This window comes from Epinephelus fuscoguttatus, linkage group LG11 (assembly GCF_011397635.1).
Source record: "Epinephelus fuscoguttatus linkage group LG11, E.fuscoguttatus.final_Chr_v1".
In the NCBI taxonomy this organism is placed as follows: Eukaryota; Metazoa; Chordata; class Actinopteri; order Perciformes; family Serranidae; genus Epinephelus; species Epinephelus fuscoguttatus.
Genome location: NC_064762.1, coordinates 14,516,575 through 14,536,588, shown reverse-complemented (window position 1 = coordinate 14,536,588; position 20,014 = coordinate 14,516,575). Strand labels below are relative to the sequence as shown.

At 40.9% G+C, this 20,014-nt stretch overlaps 1 protein-coding gene across 3 annotated transcripts in view; it reads right to left on the bottom strand.

Annotated features, from left to right (window-relative positions):
• Positions 1 to 17,780, bottom strand: part of chrna2b (cholinergic receptor, nicotinic, alpha 2b (neuronal)) — a 35,852-nt gene extending 18,072 nt beyond the window's left edge. For all 3 annotated transcript variants that reach the window (XM_049589167.1, XM_049589165.1, XM_049589166.1), the window contains exons 1-5: positions 17,038 to 17,780; positions 8,899 to 9,050; positions 5,850 to 5,894; positions 5,546 to 5,655; positions 1,067 to 2,234 (exon numbers count right to left, since the gene is read on the bottom strand). In XM_049589167.1, the coding sequence (XP_049445124.1) occupies positions 1,067 to 2,234; positions 5,546 to 5,655; positions 5,850 to 5,894; positions 8,899 to 9,050; positions 17,038 to 17,104 (1,542 nt within the window). In that variant the 5' untranslated portion in view covers positions 17,105 to 17,780. The remainder of the gene's footprint in view (positions 1 to 1,066; positions 2,235 to 5,545; positions 5,656 to 5,849; positions 5,895 to 8,898; positions 9,051 to 17,037) is intronic.
• Between the last annotated feature and the right edge of the window lie 2,234 nt (positions 17,781 to 20,014).

Sequence of the window (20,014 nt, the reverse complement as noted above, 5' to 3'; positions counted from 1 at the left end):
GCCATGTACTCCTCAGGCAGAGAATTACAGAGCTTCAAGGCCTTGATGGCAAAATCCCGGTTACTTTTAGGGTGTTTTTTTTACACTTGGTCGTTTTCAGCCCTCTAACTGGACTTAGAGCTGTTACTCAGCATTTTTTGCACATATATGAACTCAGACCCCTCTGAAGTGAACCGAACTCAGACCACATCGGGAGGTGGTCTGAGTTCGGTTCACTTCAAGTCTGCGGGGCGGTTCACTTAACCTTGGATTTGTATTTAGTCCTCTAGATCACATGCTGTTGCACTGGGATGCTCGAAAAAACAGACAAAACCAAGTCAGCCTGTAACACTTGACGCAGGATGAGGAGTAGTTTGGTCCACGGAAGATACTGCACGTCTCCAGATGTGAAAACAAAAAGAACTGAGTCCCTTTTCTGTTGGTCCACTTTAAGAGGACTGAGTTTGGTTCATTTAAAAAGGACTAAATGTGAAAACACCCTTAGTTACCAGCCCTAATCTAAGGACCATTAGTAAGGGTAGACTTGATGATCTCAGATCACGACTTGGAGCATAGTCAGAAGATCAGCTATATATTCTGAAGTTAACTGGCAACCAATGTAGGGAGGCTGAATTCAAGGTAACACAGCAAAGAAGCCAGTTGTCATTTTCTTGCCAGTGTGTTTTCTGCTGCCCTCTACAGGCCTGGAGAGTGCTGATGGGGGATAAAGGCCCGGCCAAGGGAAGACCAGGTGCCGCTGATTGGAGGCAAATCACTTTTAATGTTTGGCCTTTGTTGCTGCTGCCTTTTGTGTTGATTCCATGCTCATGCTAAGCTTTATTTAAAGATCCTGGAGTCTGGGATTAATCAACTTCAACTTCAGTTTTGGACTTTCTTTGTTTTGCTGCTCAAAGCCAGTCAGTATTAATCTACAGAAGTACTTCCAATCTGCCGCCACAAGACGGGACAAGAAGTTGCAACACACGTGGTGAGTAACTGATATATAAGTGATCATTTTGTGGGTGAGATATACCTGTAAGTGCCGTTCTTTTGGTAATAGTGGTTGTGGTGTTTCATTGATACTCACGCTGAAGTCAGCGTCTTCAGCCCTCAGATGGTCTGCGATGTAGTGCACCCCTTCCAGAGCGCGTATAACACTTGGTGAAAGCAGGAATGTCGAGTCTGACACTGTATTATCAACTTTAGTTGGCCTCTGAGTAAGATTGACTCTACTCCCTGTTAAAAGTCTGTTCGTTCCTGCAGCCGCCTCCTGTCGGTTCAAGCTGTTCTGTGGGTTTTTCTGTTGTGGCGGCGGAGTTGACCCTGGCGGTCTGGGTGAAGGAGGGCGGAAGGAGAAATATGACGTCAGCGTCCCCAGCTCTAAATCCTCGTAAGAGCTCCTCTCAGGGTCTTCTGAAGTGGTCCCATCTCTTAACCAGTTCGCCGAGGTGCTGAGGCAGTTGCCAGATTTGTACGAGGCCATCCGGCACTGCCGCCGCTCCAGCGCCGCTTCCTGCTGCAGCAGCAACAGCCTGCGACGCCGGCCGTCTGGCGCGGGCCGTCGCATGAACAGCCAGCGTGGGATGAGGTCCAGGAAGACGGAGTGGACCCAGCGGGGCATCTTGTGAGTGCTGGGAGAGCGGTGGTGCACGTTGAGCACGAAGACAGTGATGACGATGGAGAGGGTGACGAAAATCATAGTGAAGAGGAGGTACTCGCCGATGAGCGGGATGACAAGGGATGTGGAGGGTATGATCTCAGTGATGAGGAGGAGGAAGACAGTGAGGGACAGCAGCACGGAGATGCACAGGGTGATCTTCTCGCCACAGTCTGAGGGGAGATAGAAAACCAGCACAGTGAGGCAGGAGATCAGCAAACAGGGGATGATGAGGTTGATGGTGTAAAACAACGGAAGCCTCCGGATGATGAAGAAGTAGGTGATGTCTGGGTAGATCTCGTGGCAGCAGTCGTATTTCTTTGTGTTGTACGTCCCCACAGCGTTGATGATGGCCCATTCGCCGCTCTCCCAGTAGTTGTTCAGGTCCACAGTGTTCTCAATTCGCTCCAGGTCGATCTTGGCCTTGTCGTACGTCCAGGAGCCAAATTTCATTTTACAGTTCTGTTGATCGAAGGGGAAGAAGGTGACGTCGATGCTGCAGGAGCTCTTGTAGATGGCAGGAGGGACCCAGCGGATTTTACCAGTGTGGAATAGGTGAGCTTTCGTCATGTGGGTCACAGCAAACTCACCGTCAGCACTGGAAAGGGAGAAGTTGTCATATAAACAATGGTGAATTACAGTATGAGACCTCAGTTTTAAAGGGACAGTTCACCCAAAAATAAAAAATACATAGTTTTCCTCTTACCTATAGCACTACATAGCTATCTGGATTATTTTGATGTGAGCTGCTGAGTGTTGGAGACATAGGCCTTACGCTGGGTTCACACTGGACTTGGAAGCGCCCCGATTTATTTATTGTCAGCGGTCACCTGCCTGTTCACACCAGGAGTGTATTTCTCCCCACCGGTCACCAAGTGATTCTGCTCTGTTTAAATCACACGAAGAGCTCTCTCTCTGTCTGCTTGTGTGTGTGTGTGTGTGTGTGTGTGTGTGTGTGTGTGTGTGTGTGTGTGAGGCTCTGGTTGTCTCTCTGGCTCTCTATTTAGACACAACTGACAAACATGTGGAAGCATGGGACATATCTTCTCTCATTTATCAGTCAGATTATTACATCATATTTAATATACACTTTATGTCATTTACAATACATTTTACATTCCTTAATCAAATGCTCCACCTCCACTGACACTTTTAAGACAAATCTGAAGAGAATTACGTAGGTAATTGTTCTTATTGGTGTTATTCTGTTTTATATTTGTGTACGTTATATTGCTTTATGTTTTTCTGTCGTTCTTTTATTTTGTACAGCACTTTGGTCAGCTGCGGTTGTTTTTAGATGTGCTATATAAATAAACTTGATTTGATTTGATTGTCAGTGTGTTTTCTTGACAGAATTGCTGGCGGCTCACGGAAAAAAGTAGAACAGACGCTGAAACTATTGCTGCAGATTGCAAGCCGACTAGGGCACTTGGCGTCGCACCACATCTAGTGTAAACAGATCAAACGCTTAGCATAGGTGCCGAAAGCAAGCAGGGAGCGCTCCATGGAAAAGCATCCCACTTTGCAAAGTTTCTTCATCCATTGTGAACTTGGCATTACAGATGTCTGCCTTTTCTCTAATAAAATGGAGATAGATGGTACTTGTGGCGCTTGAAGTTCCAAAAAAAAAAAAAAAAATTCTGAAAAATTCAACAGCAATGTCTCTTTCCAGAAACCATGATCCAGTTACTAAAGATAATCCACAGACCTTATTGTGAGCAGTTTCATGTAGGAGCTTTTTTCTTTCTTCTGAACTACACCCACCAAATGTATTACTGTGCAGAAGGAAGTGTGCATCTACTCATGGATGATAGCCTCATGCTTGTGACAGCGTGACATGTAAACATTAATGGTGTCCTTCTCAGCTGAGCTGTAACGTTAGCTAGCTCAATGGTGCTAGGTGAGCTAGCAGTAGATGTACGCTTCCTTTTGTGCAGTGATACGGTTGGCGGGCAGTGGTGCTGTACTGTACTTAATTACAATTTTGTGGTACTTGTACTGTACCATTTCATGCCACTTTATACTTCTACTTCACATCATCTCAGAGGTTAATATTGTACTTTTTATTTCACTACATTTATGTGACTTTAGTAACTTTGTAGATTCAGATTCATAATACAAAATATAATTAATTAATAAATTATGATATATTATTATAGATTGGACTACCCAGCAGTCTTTTTGAAATGAGCTCCAACTTTACTAGCTGCAACATTAAAGTGATGAACACCGCAACAATCAGTTATTATTTATTATTCTGCATGAATACTTTTACCTTTGGTACTTTTAAGTATTTGTTGATGCTAATACTTCTGTACTTTTACTTAAATCACATTTTGAATGCAGGACTTTTACTTGTAACAGAATATTTCTACACTGTGGTATTAGTACTTTTATTAAGTAAGATCTGAGTACTTCTTGTGCCAGTTTTGGTGGGTGTAGTTCGGTAGAAAGAAAATAGTTCCTACATGAAACTGTTCACAACAAGGTCTGTGGATTATCTTGAGTAACCAGGTCATGATTTCTAGAAGGAGACATTGCTGTTGAGCTTTACAGATGTATTTTTTTGGTGCTTTGAGCACCACAAGCTGAGTGCCATCTAGCTCCCTGATATCGGAGAGAAGGCAGACAACTCTATGGTTAATATCGCCAACACTCAGCAACTCACATCAAAACAATATGTATTTTTGATTTTGGGTTGAACTGTCCCTTTAAACATCAGAGCCTAAAATAGCAGGAAAATCATATCCTGCTTCTTCTAACCCTTTTGCTGAAAAAATTATATTTTCCTTCTTACTGCGTGAGACTACAGAGTGTCTTCTCATGCAGTGGAAAAGTATTATGATTCTCCAATAATGATCTTCTCCAGAAATCTCTCCTCCATTCAACGCTTTAATGGTGATGATAGCGTCTGCTGAAAACGTAATGATGTCGTTATCATTTCATCAGTTTCACACCTTTTTTTTTTTTTTTTAAAGATTTCTCTCAGATTGTGATTACACTGGCTCGATGGAGCAGAACTCCATTATCAGCTCTCTGGGTTTAACCTTCATGAGGTGGATTTAGGAGAATGGAGAGGGCACTGACAATCTATTTTACAATAGATTCACACTGAAGCAGTACATGTATGAAGGTTGTCTTCATTTTAAAATAAATAACCTGCATTAACAGAGATGCACAATACAAATGCAGCGAGGCAGGAAGAACTGTGTCAGTCATATCGTATTTGCCTGTTTTCCAGTGTGAAGGTGCAGACAATTTAACACAGGAGCAAAATGTTTTATTATCACTAGATGGCGCCATTTTCATACCATACACTATCCAGCAAAGAGGCCAATTTATCATTGTTTGAGTGTTTCTGCTACTCTTCTCTGAAGTTTGTCTGCAAATATGTTACAAGTATTCACTGTGGCATTTTATGAAAACAAAAGTCATATATTGACAGTATTCTTGTCAATTCTGCATCAATATAATCAATAAAGATAAACTGTACTTGAAGTTTGTCGCCTGAACCGTTTCAAATATTAAGATGTTTCACTAAAATAAGTTCCAGTTGGTGGATCAGATACACCCTGAATTAAATACCGACTCTTGTTCACTCCACATCTCCACCAGTTTATCCTCCTGTTCCACAGTCAAAAAGAACCAAGACTTGTTCATGTTCTTGCGCCTCCCCGTTGTCCCCTCCATGTTTAACATTAATAACAACAATAATGCATTTTATTTATAGGCGCCTTTTAAAGATAATGGATAATGTACACCGTCCCTAAAACCAGGATCACAGGAGCACACCACAGCTTTGTAAAACTCTCAAGATGTTATTCTGACATTGGAAATTTGTCCGTCACAGTGAAATCACTTGAAAAGTCGTCTGGTGTCAGATCGTCATTAGTCTTAAATCACACTTACTTGTTGTAGAGGACAATATCTGGTACCCATATGAGCTCTGATGGGACTCTTATGGACGTCACATTATCGTAGTCTGATGGTCTCCAGCGAAGTTTGTAGTCATTCCACTCCTGAGACATAAAAACATGTTGGTCAGGGTTATGATCCTTAATGATCATAGAAGTCATATAATTCCTCATAATAAACTTGGTCAAATGAGCCCTGCAGCATCAGGTCTTCATATATTAACATTTCATACCACCAAAACTCCTCTGAGGAAGTAAAATCTTAATAATAAATCGACACCGACACACATTTCTCTGACCTGTTTAAGCCACACGTTGGTTGTCATCATTTGGTTCTTCTCGTCCTTGCAGACAGACAGACGGAGAGAGAGTGAGACAGAGAAACACAGAGATGAGTTAAGGCTGTCAACTCAGGCCAGAGGAATCTGTGAGAGAGGTTCTTGGAGGTTTGTCAAAGCAGACCCAAATATAGCTCGCAGCAACTTGACTTCAATAACTTGATGGATGTGAAGTGTTCTGTAACAGTTTTTTTTCTGTGACAGGGCAGAAGGTGCATAATCTAGTTTTCCTAAGTTTGTTTTTGCTACTGTATATGAAAATAGCAAAACATACTGTTAAAAAAACACACATAGTGTAAAACTAAAGAGGCTTAAAGTTTCAGTGTCAGTTTTGGTCCATATGGAGGTGGTCTGGCTCACAGGATGTAGACTGTGGGAGTAAGCCTGTCATTGGCTGCTTATCTCAGACGTCAAAATCTAAGGCGCTACACGAAACTGGTCACGCAAAGCCTGACCTATCACCACACTTCATTTTAATGCTTTACATCAACCAACAATTTCTGAGCCCGCAACCTACACGCTAAAACATCTGTAAATGTTTTATGGGGAGTTTTCTCCATTATATTTTATCCATTATAATGCCAGAGCTCGCCTGCCCACATGCGAATGTTCCACCAAAACAAGATCCCTCCAAACACAACCTGTGCATTCCAATACCTATACTACCGTACTACAGAGTATGCCGCAAAAGAACTGTTGATGTAACTTCACTGTCGCAAATATGATGTTAGAATCTACAGTCATGCAGTTATAACTTTAAAGTTAAACTACATACATTGCAAAGTAACAACAGCAGAGTCTCAGGGTTGATCTTCGTCTCTAGTGAACTCAGTAAGTGGCGTTTGTTTTTATTCCAACGTAACGGACATAAAAGCAAGAGGGTCAGGGGTGTAATGTAATAAGACAGTATTATGTCGCGATTGTGTGCATGCTGCACGCAACAGTACGTACTTGTTAAGGGCAGCTGCAGTACCTACTAAAAGTAAAAAGAAAATGATTGCGATTTGGAACACACCCTATTTTGCTGGAGCACCGTTGCTGCATCCCCAAGAATGCTTATTTTATACAGTCTATGTGTGGCACCCTACTGTGCTGGGATCGACTGGTACTAACTCTAACCATGATCTCTGCCCTCTCTACCTCTGACCTTGACAAATGTACGTGACGAGTACTAGCCAATTACAGCAAAGGGTGGGACTAGGTCAAACTAGGAGACTAGGGGAAAAAAATAACGCTGCACTCTGGGCTCAGTGGTGCCCAAGACAACTGTGATTGGTTTAAAGAAAAACAAACAACACAGTGTTGGTTTATGATAGATTCAGCCAGATGTTCAGGCCATGCAGGTCAGGCTAAGACTACTATAGGGAGTATTAATCATGCTAATGAATGCTCTAGGAACACATGATTGTACTTAAAATAAACTGAAATGCCCTCTACTCAATCTGACCTTGAAATTTGTAGCGTTTTGTTTATTGTTTGCATTATTACATAAAAATCTGTCACCATGTCACCAAAACTAGCTTGTGTTTAGAGGGACAGTTCGCATCAAAATCTAAAACACACGTTTTCCCTCTTACCTGTAGTGCTGTTTATCCATCTAGACTGTGTCGGTGTGAGTTGCTGAGTGTTGGAGATATCAGCTGTAGAGATGTCTGCCTTCTCTCAAGTATAATGGAACTAGATGGGACTTGGGTTGTGGTGCTCAAAGCGCTGAAAAAATACACCTGAAAAACTCAACAGCAATGTCTCGTTCCAGAAATCATGACCCAGTTACTCCATTTCATGCTTCTATTTTCTACCAAACTACACCCGCCAACCGTATCACTACGTAGAAGAAGTGTGCATTACTGCTAGCTCACCTAGCATCACTGAGCTAACTAATGTTACAGCTCAGCCAAGGAGGATGCCATTCATCTTCACATCTTGCGCTGTAACAGGCATGAGCCCCTTGTCCATGAGTAGATGCACGCTTCCTTCTGTGCAGTGATATGGTTGGCAGGTGTAGTTCAGTAGAAAAAATAGTTCCTACATGAAACTGCTCACACACTGCTCATCCACAGACCTTGTTGTGAGTTTAATGTAAGAACTATTTTCTTCTACTTAACTACACCCGCTAACCATATCACTGCGCAGAAGGAAGCGTGCATCTACTCACAGACAAGACAAGCTCATGCTCATTACGGCGCAAGATTTAACCATTAATGGCGTCCTCCTTAGCTGAACTGTAACATGAGCTAGCTCAGTGGTGCTAGGTGAGCTAGCTGTAGACGCACGTTTCCTTCTGTGTGGTGACACAGTTGGCGGGTTTGGTTTGGTAGAAAGAAAATAGTTCCTACTGTTAAGACTCTGAGTTGGAATCAGTCTGCAGCCTGCAGGACTTTATTGAAGACACAGCATGCAGCTTCAAATACCGCAACAATGAGACAGCCCTCAGATAAACCTCATACATAACTTTCCATGTGTGTGTATGTGCGTGGGTGTGATTTCCTGCAGTTTCCCAGAACTTGCACTGACTTTCATCTTAATATTCGGTGTTTTACCACAACTTATTCCTGCCACGGAAACGATACCTGTTTTCCATCACTCTTTTTGTAGAATTCTCCTCAGAGTGAGACCATTCAAGGTTACTCAGTTTTAGTAAGCATGTTTTGCTTCTAACTTGACCTTAAAGGTCAAATATTTCTAGGCCTCTCTGCCACTACACTACATGAAACTGCTCACAACAAGGTCTGTGGAATATCTTGAGTAACCAGGTCATGATTTCTGGAAAGAGACATTGCTGTCTGCTGGTGAGTTTTTAAAATGTATTTTCTTTTGGTGCTTTTGGCACCACAGGCTGAGTGCCATCTAGTTCCATTATATTTCAGAGAAGGTAGACATCTCTGTGTCTGATAGCTCTAACACTTGAGAGGAAAAACAAGTATTTGTTATTTTTTTATTTTAACTGTCCCTTTAAATATCCCCTCTATTAATGTACCACACGAATGGACAAACATGTGTGACAACTCACCACATCAATGAGCTGTGCTATGGACAGTCCGAACTTGACGATGACCACATCAGTGATGTTTGGCACGGGTCTCGACCACTTGTTGTAACCGGCGAACAGTGTCTTGAAGAGCTCATCCTCAGCGTGCGAGTGGGTCTTCTCATGGCAGAGAGCTGCAGATACATTGATTCTTTTAATGAAGAAAACTATCTTCTCTCTTTTAGCGTTAAACATTTATAGAGCACAGATTCGGTATGAGAGTAATGGAATTTATAAATTGGTCACATTTATTCAATGCTGTGCAAATGAAATTCTATTAGATTTCACTACCATCTTTTTTAAAGATTTAAATATGCATTTAATAGATCCATTAAATATTTCTTGGAGCTTCTTTTGGAATTGCAATATGAGGTATTTTAACATTTTAATGAGCTAATATGGAGCTGTTAAAATTACGTAAAGTAACGGATGTTGGTGCAAATGTCCTTTTGACATTTCATCAAGGTCTGGACAGTTTTAACTTGTGACTCTGTTTTGTTGGCATTCAGCAGTTCATATTTAATGATATGACAACGACTGCATGTTAAGTGAGTGGTGTGGAAGAGGACAGCGGCGCAGTATACAGGGATCACATCCATGTCCTCTCATCCGTGTCTCCTCTAATCCTCACTTAACAAACAGTAGTAAATCAGGCTGCCATGATATTGTAGCTGTTGGGAGTGAAGGTGAACATCTCATGTTTCAGCACAGACTCCAAACATCTAAGACCTTTCTTGGTAAAGTCTTATCGACTTTTCCACATCGTAGCAAATCTTTTGATCTCTTGATCTGAGCCCCCCGTGTGGGTCGTCTGCTAAAACCATGCATGTGGAGGCCGGGGAAGCAGCAACACCACCTCAGCTCTTTATCTCTCAAATGTTATTATTATGTATGTGCAGCTTCACAGTGAGAGGTGGCTTAATCCAATTGATTTTGAATATGCAGTCTAGACAGATTTGCGTACAAGCTCAGACTGAGTCACTGTAGTTTTTTTTGTCTCTGCAGTGCAGGATGAATAGCATGGAAATGGACAGGAATCCCGCCCCTCGGGGATTACCGCTCCCACCTTCATCAGTGTAGTCAGAGTCAATTACACACATCATTGCTTGCTTGTGTTAAGTGGAGGTGAGCTAATATCTCACTGGTGAAGGGTGTTTGTTGTCAAACTGTCTGTCACTCTGCGTTACAGCTGATGCATGAAACAATTAACTCAGTTTTAACTTGAAGCAGAGGGTGACACAAAGGTGTTTACAGTTGTGTGTGCTATATTATGACTGGGGCTGGGCAATATATTGGTATTATATTAATATCGTGGTATGAGAGTACATACTGTGTTGGATTTTGGGTATCATGATATCATCAGTGTTGTCTTTTCCTGGTTTTAAAGGCTGCATTACAGTAAAGTGATGTCATTGTCTGAACTGTTCTAACTTTTTCTGTAGTTGTCTTTACCCACTGAGTCATTATATACACATTACTTCTGATTATTTATCAAAACTCATTGTGTAAATACTATCAGGAAGCACCAATAGTTGCACCTACATTATCGATGTTTAGATATTTGGCCAAAAGTATTGTGATATTTGATTCTCACCATGTCGCCCAGCCCTAAACTGGAGTTTTGAAACCCATATAGGAAGCATCCCATTAGTCCATGCAGAACATTGAAGTCAAACGCGCCAGCTGTAGTCATTGTTTCTAATCAGTCACAAAACAATCACAGCTCATTCTCACAACAAGGCGGTCCGTTTAAATGTGACTTCCTCCTACACCAATGCTGCCACACAGTGCTGCTACACCAGCTAGCAAAGCTTTGCCTCCACCACCCCAGCCTCCACTTTTCTAATTCAGAGTCCCAACATGGCTCAAAGGTCAAAATGGTATTAAATCTCTTGCTTTGGGCCCACTCTTGTTTACCTGGAGTTGGCGTTTTCAACATTGCGCTCCCTGCTCGTCTAATCCAGGGAGCATCTTAAGAGCAGAGCCACCACCGCCATATGTAACTGTATTTCCATTTGTTGCAATTAATAGTTAAATCTGGCTGAATTGATTTCTAAAAGGTTTTTTTTTTTTTTTTTTAAATTGCTGATCATATAGCGCCAATTTTTGTCTTAAAACTTAAATACAAAACTAGGACAAAAATGTTTTACAAGTGTCCCTTAAATTTGTTTTACTAAAGTACACCTTACATTTAATTTAACAATGTAACAGCACTACTATTGATAAACTACCCCAAGTAAACCATTGGCCTTACTAAATTCGGACTTCTTGTTGCATATGCTCCCAATATCGGGCTGGGCGATACGGAGAAAATCACATATCATGATCATTTCCGACCAAATACCTCAATATGAACGTTGTGATGATAATACAGGGGTAGACTATTGGTGCTTTTACAAAACATTAACACAATGAGATTTTTGATTAAAAAATCATCAGTAATGTGGATATAATGACTTATTGGGTGAGGACAACTAACAGAACTGCAGTCTGGTCAGTTCAGAAAATGATGTCACTTTAAAACCAAGAAAAGACAAAACCATTTAATATTACAATATCCAAAATCTGAGACAATATCTAGTCTCATATCACGATATTGATATAATATCAACATATCGCTCAGGCCTGTCACAATACCACTAAAAATTGCAATTAGCCCAGTCGCTGGAAGAAAGTGTTGGCATTGAAAGCGTCTGAAAACCATGAATATGTCACATTTGTATGTTTCATACGTATCATATCAACAATTCTAAAGTGACACAACATATAAGCTGACTTTTGTCATTGGGAATTGGCAACTGATGGTGGGTGGCCTGTCAGCTAGGTGAGTCAGCTGTCAAGCTGCAGACCCCTGTTGGAAATTAACAATGGTTGTTTTTTGGCAACGCCTCATGGCAATTCAATCAATGTTTTTGGCACTGAACCTGAGCGTTTTTCACCGACACATTGCGGCTTTTGAGCCACCCAACCTGGTGCTTTTCACTGACACCACAGACCGTTTGAGCTACTGAACCTGGGTGCTTTTCACCAAGATATTATGGCGTTTAAGCCACCCAACCTGGTTGTTTCTCACCGACCCATCTCTTCTATTTAATTGGCTTTTGTGCCACCAAACTTGAGTGTTTTAAGCCAAAACATGATCTTTTTCAAACCATAACCAAGTGATTTTTGCGCCAAGTTAACCACAGTGTGTTGAGAAATGTAAAGTTTCAATGTATCCCCAACAAAATAATGTACAAATGCAAGGTATGTGTGGTCTGCAAAACTGTACAACACAAACATTTTTTCTGGCGATTGGGTTGCTCCAATTAGCTAATGGCTGCCAATGTATTGGTCGTGCTCTAGTGTATAGAGTATTTGTGAAACCACATTAATCATTCATTCTCCTGTTAGTAATCATATATTTATTTTATGGTTTTACAAAGGCATGAAATATATTCATTGTTTAATGTACAGAAAGAGAACCTCTCTTATAAGCAATTATCTCGTCTCTATAGAGATGTATGTGAGGTTATGCTGAAGTAACGCATCACACCAAAGCCAAACCTCCAGAGTCATTATTTTTTAAAAATCAATAGAGACGCCATCGGGTTTACATGCCATTAACACCCACTCCCTCTGGACCTCTGTTTGACAGGGTGTAATGCAGCCCAATGATCCAACAAAGACCCTGAAACCAGACCTTGGACCACCTGCATCTGGCACCACACATGGATGCTTTGCCAAGGCCACATCATTACATGACCACCAGTGAGTTAAAGCTCTGACTACCACACTGACAAGTATTTACAACCAATAAGTGCTGGATTGTCCAGCGGAGAATAAACAGGTGAGGAGCTTTAATGTGCATGGAGTGAACCTGAGGGACACATGCAAAACAGTTTTAATGATTTATTGCCTATATGGTAATTCCTTGGCTTGAGGGTCTTTAAACAAAGAAAGCCTGGATGAATATGCAGATGAAGTCTCTGTGTAAAACAGCTGCCTTATGGATATTGTGTTAAGTGACAATTTAGGTAGGACATAATTGTTTTAACAATAGTTTGTAAAAAAAAAAAAAAAAAAGTAAGGCAGTAGACATGAATAGTAAAATTAGTGCCCACGGTGCACATGAGCTCATCTCCTGCCATCATGAACTAATTTCATTCTGGCAAACAAGCAGGCACCAGAGACTTCTTATCTGTTCTCTTGACAGTCAGGGCGGCGCGCATTCATCTCTCTGCATCTGGGTAGGACCAGATGTGGGGCTTAAAAAAAAGAAGGGACTCCTGGGTGCCATAGATCAAAGGCTCCTGCCAGCGGAGACTTGAAATGAGATGACACCTCCAACATCCAGCACACTGAGGCAGTGCATGTTGGACTGTGGCCAAGCCCCCTTGGCGAGGTGTATAAAACACTGACCAGTTCAGATGATGGAGTCAGCAGCTTCTCAAGCCAGGGGCGCTCTCGTGAAATTAGGCTGTCAAATATTTAAGAGCAGAAAGTTCACTAAAAAAACAACATGCAACAAATTTCCCGTAGGTTGGCTAAAACTGCAGTGAGGAAGCTGAACTCTCTCGGTGACGTTATGAGATGGCACGAGATCAAGCACCTGCACATCTGATGGCTGTAGCATGTCAAGATGGAGGGAGGGGACAGAGAAGCTACTGTGTTCATTTTAAAGCCTCTCACGTATGTCACAAGAACACATTATCTTAGACCTCTTAGTGAGCAGTTGTTTGTGCATAAAACTCATGGTGGAATTCAGGTGGAATTGATAGAGCTGCCCTGAGTTCCACTGTCAAGCTTGATGGATTTAAAGTCAAACTGAAATTAACTATCATCATCCTGGACACTGCTTCCACAAATATGTCCACAAAAAGGTTGCACAGTGGATGCAGTATAACTGCAGTGAGGAGAATTTAAGTTTCAGCTTGACTTGTAGGAATTAATCCTGGGTTTAAACCTGCTTCAAATTCTGACTACAAATATAAATCCTGCTCAGTTTTTAGACGCTTTGCTTAACTAAAGACTGATGACTTTCTCCCTGATTTTGTGTTTAGATGGGCGGATACAATTTCAGAGTTTAAAAAAACTCCCTACGTTGCAGAACCAATAGTAAATCTGCAGGGAGGTCCTTCGGTGGCTCGCTGAACTCTTGTGCTTGTAAACATAGTCCGACTAGAAACAGACTGTCAAAGCGCAGAAAACGCTGTCAAAGTTAGTAGATGTTTGTCGAGTTTGCGGCGACACATTCTCGCCAACTAAAAGAAACAAACGTAATCTTTTACAAGGCCATGACTCATCCGTCCAGCTGGACTATAGAGAGAATCGCCTTGTTGTTTACAAATACTTCCGGGTAGAAAACCAGCAGAGCTTTTAGCTATACATATACATATACATAGTTCATATATATGTATATATATATATACATATATATATATGTATATGTATATATATATATATCAATCACATTTTTCACATCACTGTATCACCGTTTAGACTAATCCGATGTTTGTAAAGTCTATAAACACAATGATTGAACCAACATTACTATTTCTTAGCCGTTAGCGGTGTCTGTAATAGGTAATAACTCAAACGGTCCGTGAAAAAAATATCTTTTCCAGCGGATATCTTAGTTACAACATGGTTGAGCTAGCAAAGCAGTTTTGTGTTGCTATGTGTGGTATTTATTCAGTTTTGGGAAATCACGATGTCTAGAAAGCATCAGTGGCTGCAGCTGACAGGGACAGCTAACAGCAGCAGCAAAGCTAACATCAGGACGTCATCTGTTAAAAGCCTCCCGTTGTTGGATACGACATGAAACTACTCCAGTTAGCTCAATCATGTTGTAACTAAGACATCCGCTGGAAAAAATATTTTCTTCACGGATGAGCACATGTTTGATAAAACGGAGTCTAATCTCTCGGCATCCATTTTCAAGCTCTGTGTGTTTGTTGCCTTGCGGACGAGAAAAGGGGAGCACACATTTCCGAGAAGGCGTGTCCTTTTCAAAAATGCAAGAGGCGTTGCTTTGTTGCCGGCCGTTTTCGCCGGTGTGTTAAACACACTTTAGAAAGGAGTGTCCCCAGACTATCAGAAGGCAGAGATCTCTGATTGTCTGGTGGCGAGACTAGTCCATTGGTAACAAAACAAACCTGTGACCATTAACATCCACTAAAATTATAACTATGACTACGCATTTGTGGCATATTGTGTGTAATATTTTTTCACACTGTTTAGAGGATTTGTACATTTTTGTTAAGCGCAGCTGTCTTTCTCTGACAACTTCTAAATGCGCATCGTTAAGGATACCAAACTCTCAGATGGTAACAGAGAGAAGCTAACGAAGCTAGTCCATTCATCTTTTTTACAGTGAATTATTTTTAAGACCTTTCAACCTTGACATAATTTAAGACTGATTTTTGGACTGCAGTGGTGTAATGTAACTAAGTACTTTTACTCAAGTACTGTACTTAAGTACACATTTTAGGTACCTGTACTTTTCTTGAGTATTTACACTTTATGCTACTTTACACTTCTGAAAAGTAAGAAAAATATCTAAGTACTTCTACCACTGAAACATGCCAACATTAAAAGTATGAAGTAAAAACATTACTAGGTGGTTCAGTGGTAGGTTTAAAAATTTGTAACATAAGAAATATAGACACACATTGTCACGGAAAAAAATTCTAAACTTTTCCATGACTTTTCAAGGACCAACAATAAAATTCCCATGACCATTTATAACCGGTACACGGACAGAACTGTACAGTAAAGACTACTGTATTCCAAATGTTATTTTTTGTATATGGTAAACAAAACATCACCTGTTAATGCGTCTTATGTTACGTCAATAGCTAGACTAGAGAAAGTAAATTTGACGCCATGTTGAATTACACGGACGATTACTGTAACAATTAATCCCATTCCATCCTGTGTAAGTATCAAAACGCTCAGTCCACAGAAAAATGCACATAGTTCTCATTCAGAAACTATGCATTCAAATGAGCTGTTGGGATTTCTGTCAAATTGTGATGTCACAAGTATACTATATAGACTGTTTAACACATAAACACTGCAAATGGGTCCCTTTGTTTTTTCTGTTTGAAAGTTTTGCTGTGTATGTGAAAGACATCAGCTGACAGGAAGCAAACATGGACCCAACAATGTAATTCCAGTGAAACCTTCCATAAAGATAAAAAAACAAAACAAAAAACAGAGCGTTTCAAACAGAAGGTGATTACAGGTATATTCAGGCAGACAGTATGATAAAAATAACGTGTTTTTTGAACACTAAAGCATGTAAATATGTTGCAATAGAAACCCAAAATATAATGATAAACCTGAATATCAGCATAATACGGGACCTTTAAACACACACAAATACTAATACCATGACTATTCCAGGCCTGGATAATGAGATCAAGAAATTACATGACTTTTTCAGGCTTTCCATGACTATAGGAACCCTGTTTCATACAGAGATGCTAAATTAACTTTGACAATAAGTAATTCAATGATTGATAAACCAATCTTGGTAATATCTGGGGCAACTTTGACCGCACAAATTTAAATTTAAGGCTATTTAATGACTTTTAAAATTGAATATAAACCATTTTAAGACATTATATAAGGACCTGCAGGCGCACTGCTAACACTAGCTTTGCATTGTTTTTCAATAAAAACTAAAAACAGCTTGTGTGAGTAAAAGATTGAGGTCTGGACTCCATCAGCGTTAACTTCCGGCTCTCAAATTTAAAAACCAACCGTTAAACTAATACAAACCGTACTGACGCACGAGCTAAGATGACTTCAACCGTTAGCCGACTGCGCGCGAGGGTGAAATAAATACGGAGAAAAGCATTGTGGGAGTTTTGAGTGGAAGTGTGCAAGTGTTAAAATTGACAGGTAAGTTATATTTCGCTACTTTTAAAACGAGTATTTTTTTTTATTAATTCGACGTTTATCACTTTATACACTTTGTGTAGCTCTGCCTGTCGTAGAGTTAGCATTTTGCTGCTGTAAAATGTGAGTTTAAACATGACATTTTCATGTTACGTGATGCTACAACGACGGTTGCTTTTTTAGCTAACTTTTCCGTTAGCGTAAGGCTCCATAAAATATTTGAAAAGTGCTTACCTGAGTAACACAAGAGCAGCGAGCAGAGGATGGCCGCCCTCACAGAGAACAGGTGGTTGTGTCCCATTTTGTACTCTGCTGGTAAGAAGTTCACTGGAGATCACGGAGGTGTTACCGTCCGCTGTCAAAACGTTACCTTGAAACCGTGATTTGTGGGCAAAATCTGTCATCTTCGCAGCTGGGAGGCATATCAGGACAACTTCACCACTACTGTTGGTATAGCTGCGTTTACATCTGTGGGCGGGGAGTGAGTGTGACGATACTCTGGCTGAGTAACTTTACGGTGATTTCTCTAAAGCTCTGCATCGATGTAAGTGTCACTCATCCCACTTTAGCCCAGTTTAGCCGGGATGAGAGCGGGTAATGTACCTCTTGTGTCCGCGCACCCAGTCTGTGAGCCATCCGGTGCTGAATCAGGGAGCGGCTCGGGAGCTTACCTCTGGTGTGTTTGCAGATTTAAGCCCCAGTTCATGATAAAGCAGAGAAGGTGTCAAGAAATTATTTACAGATAATAGTCCGGTTTGTTGCTGCGTATTAATTATCCAAACAAATCCACCTTTTTACGCACGGTGCCAAGAAATTACGCGTCCTTGGTGACCTAATCTAACACTTCCCATTTAAAAATTCAATTTTTTACATCTTCTCCATGACAAGAAGCATTTTAAGTCTTCACTTTGGTCTGTTAGGTCCGCAAACCCGCATCATGCACTCTGGGAAGACAGGACTCATCTGAGGTCTCCGCGTCTTTCATCTGGTACCTACAACAGTCCCTCCTCCTTTCTCTCCTCCTCACTCTTTTCACACACGCACACAGGGTTCCCCGTAAAAGTGGTAGCTTGCATGTGTGGGAAATGATCCACTAATAACAATTAGATCCCATATGCTCCAAAAGAGTAAATACTGATGGTTTGTTTATTTTGTAAAACATTAAAGGGTGTGTAAATGAGTGACACATGCAGCTGAAACGTCCATGGGGTATTTCTGTGGCAGACAGCTAGAGGGCAGACTAGGTGAATGAATATGCCCTGTGAAGTTTTAGTCCCCCTAAAATATTCATATGGGTAGAAGATGTGAAAGCAGGGCAGCAGATTCAGACAAAAAAAGACTGATTTCTTATTTCTTGCTGTTTACTGGATAAACATACTTCATATTCATAGTACAAATTCATATTATTACACTTAAAAAAATCAAACATGAAAGCATTCTCTCTCATGAGTCCTGGCAGGGTTAAAGAGGGGATAGCACAATGGAGCTGGGTACACAGCACAAGTGTGTTTATCACATTGGAACGGGTAAATCCAACTGAAACCACCAAAGGTTTTTCCTTTCTGATCCTATAAAGTTTACGTACTGTGATCCTTTAAAGTATACGTTCGGTGTAAAATCCCGAAAGTATTCCCCTTAACAATGTGCAGATTTAGAGGTGCTTTATCAACTTTTCTTGATTAAAAAAAACTCCTATTTATTCCTAATCAAGGGAATTGTCTTATTCAGTGGTTCCCAACCGGTCCGGCCACAGGGTGCAGATTTCTCCTTAGTCGTTTGTATATACTTGCCATACTTGCGTTTGGCCATGTCGTTAAGTTAGTTTGCTGTCTCTGTCAAGTAGCTGTCTGTTAGTCACTCACTGTATAGCAGCAAATGGCACTTCAGATTAAAAACTATCTTCCGGAAATTGACTGCACTTCAAAATAAAGTGTGCTCTTTACAAACTTGTCACGTTTGCAAGTCTCTTATGGTCCATGCAGAATGGACCCAGGACCCACTTTTGGACCCCGACGCACCAGTTGGGAACCACTGGTCTAATTGTTTGTACAATATCTTGTCCTTCATCCACAGGTTATTCAGCCCAATCGCAGAATTAATGTTTGTATTGTACGTTTCTGCAAACCACAGATATATTTTACATTTGTACATTGTTATGCAGCTGTTACGGTGAAACTAATCCATTCTGAATGGACCACAAGTGACTCGTGAATGTGTCACGTTTGTTTAAAAAAAAAAACGTAATATTTTTAAGTACAGTGAATTTACAGCACAGAGCTCTTATTTTGAAGTGTTGTTTCCTGCTGTAGAGTAAGTGACTAACAGACAATTGACGGAGACAGCAAACTAGCTTGACGACATGGCCAAACACAACTATGACGCTGAATGTATTAAACTGTGTGGACCTTGAACTAATGACTGGGGACAAATCTTCACCCGTTGGGAACCACTGGCCTAGGCGTCAGCAGCTCAGGGCCTCTAGGGCAGGGCAGTTGAGCAAGGCAAGGAACCCCTAATTGCTTCAGGGGAGCCGTATTATGGCCGACCCCGCGCTTCCCTCCTAAATGACGTGTGTGTGTGTGGTGTTTAAAAGGAGGGATATGAGGAAGCTACATTTCAACTGCTAGTTTGCCTGTGGATTGCTTAGGTTGACAAATAAAGAAAAAAAATGAAAGATTAATATCAGTCCACCATCCCCTGCACCTCAGGTTGATAAAGTCAGCTCATATACTACACCACTTTAGAAACACTGATATGATACATATGAAAAGTACCAATTTAACATTTCTGTGGTTTGCATTAATATACAATGCCAACAATTTCTTCTGGCGACTGAGTAAGGTTACTGCATAGTTTTCCCCAAATGACAGATAACAATGCCTTATAAATATGCATTGCAGTCTTGCAAAAACAAAATGTCCACTGGAACACGCTAGTCATCCTAACTGTATCCTGGCCTCCATCCTCACCCTGGAACCAGATGGCCAGTCCATAGCTTCCTCTAGAGAAGACTAACAGAGCCATTATGTTCAGTCTCTAAAGGCCAATCTAGTTTGATCCATAAACACTCAACTTGGCTTAAACCTGCACCACATACTGTTACCACATTTGACCTCACCCAGTTCCACAAATAATAATGCCTGGATGGAAAATAATATTTAATGGCTTACGGGATTATAATGAATGGATGGGGAATGTGTTTTTTTACCCA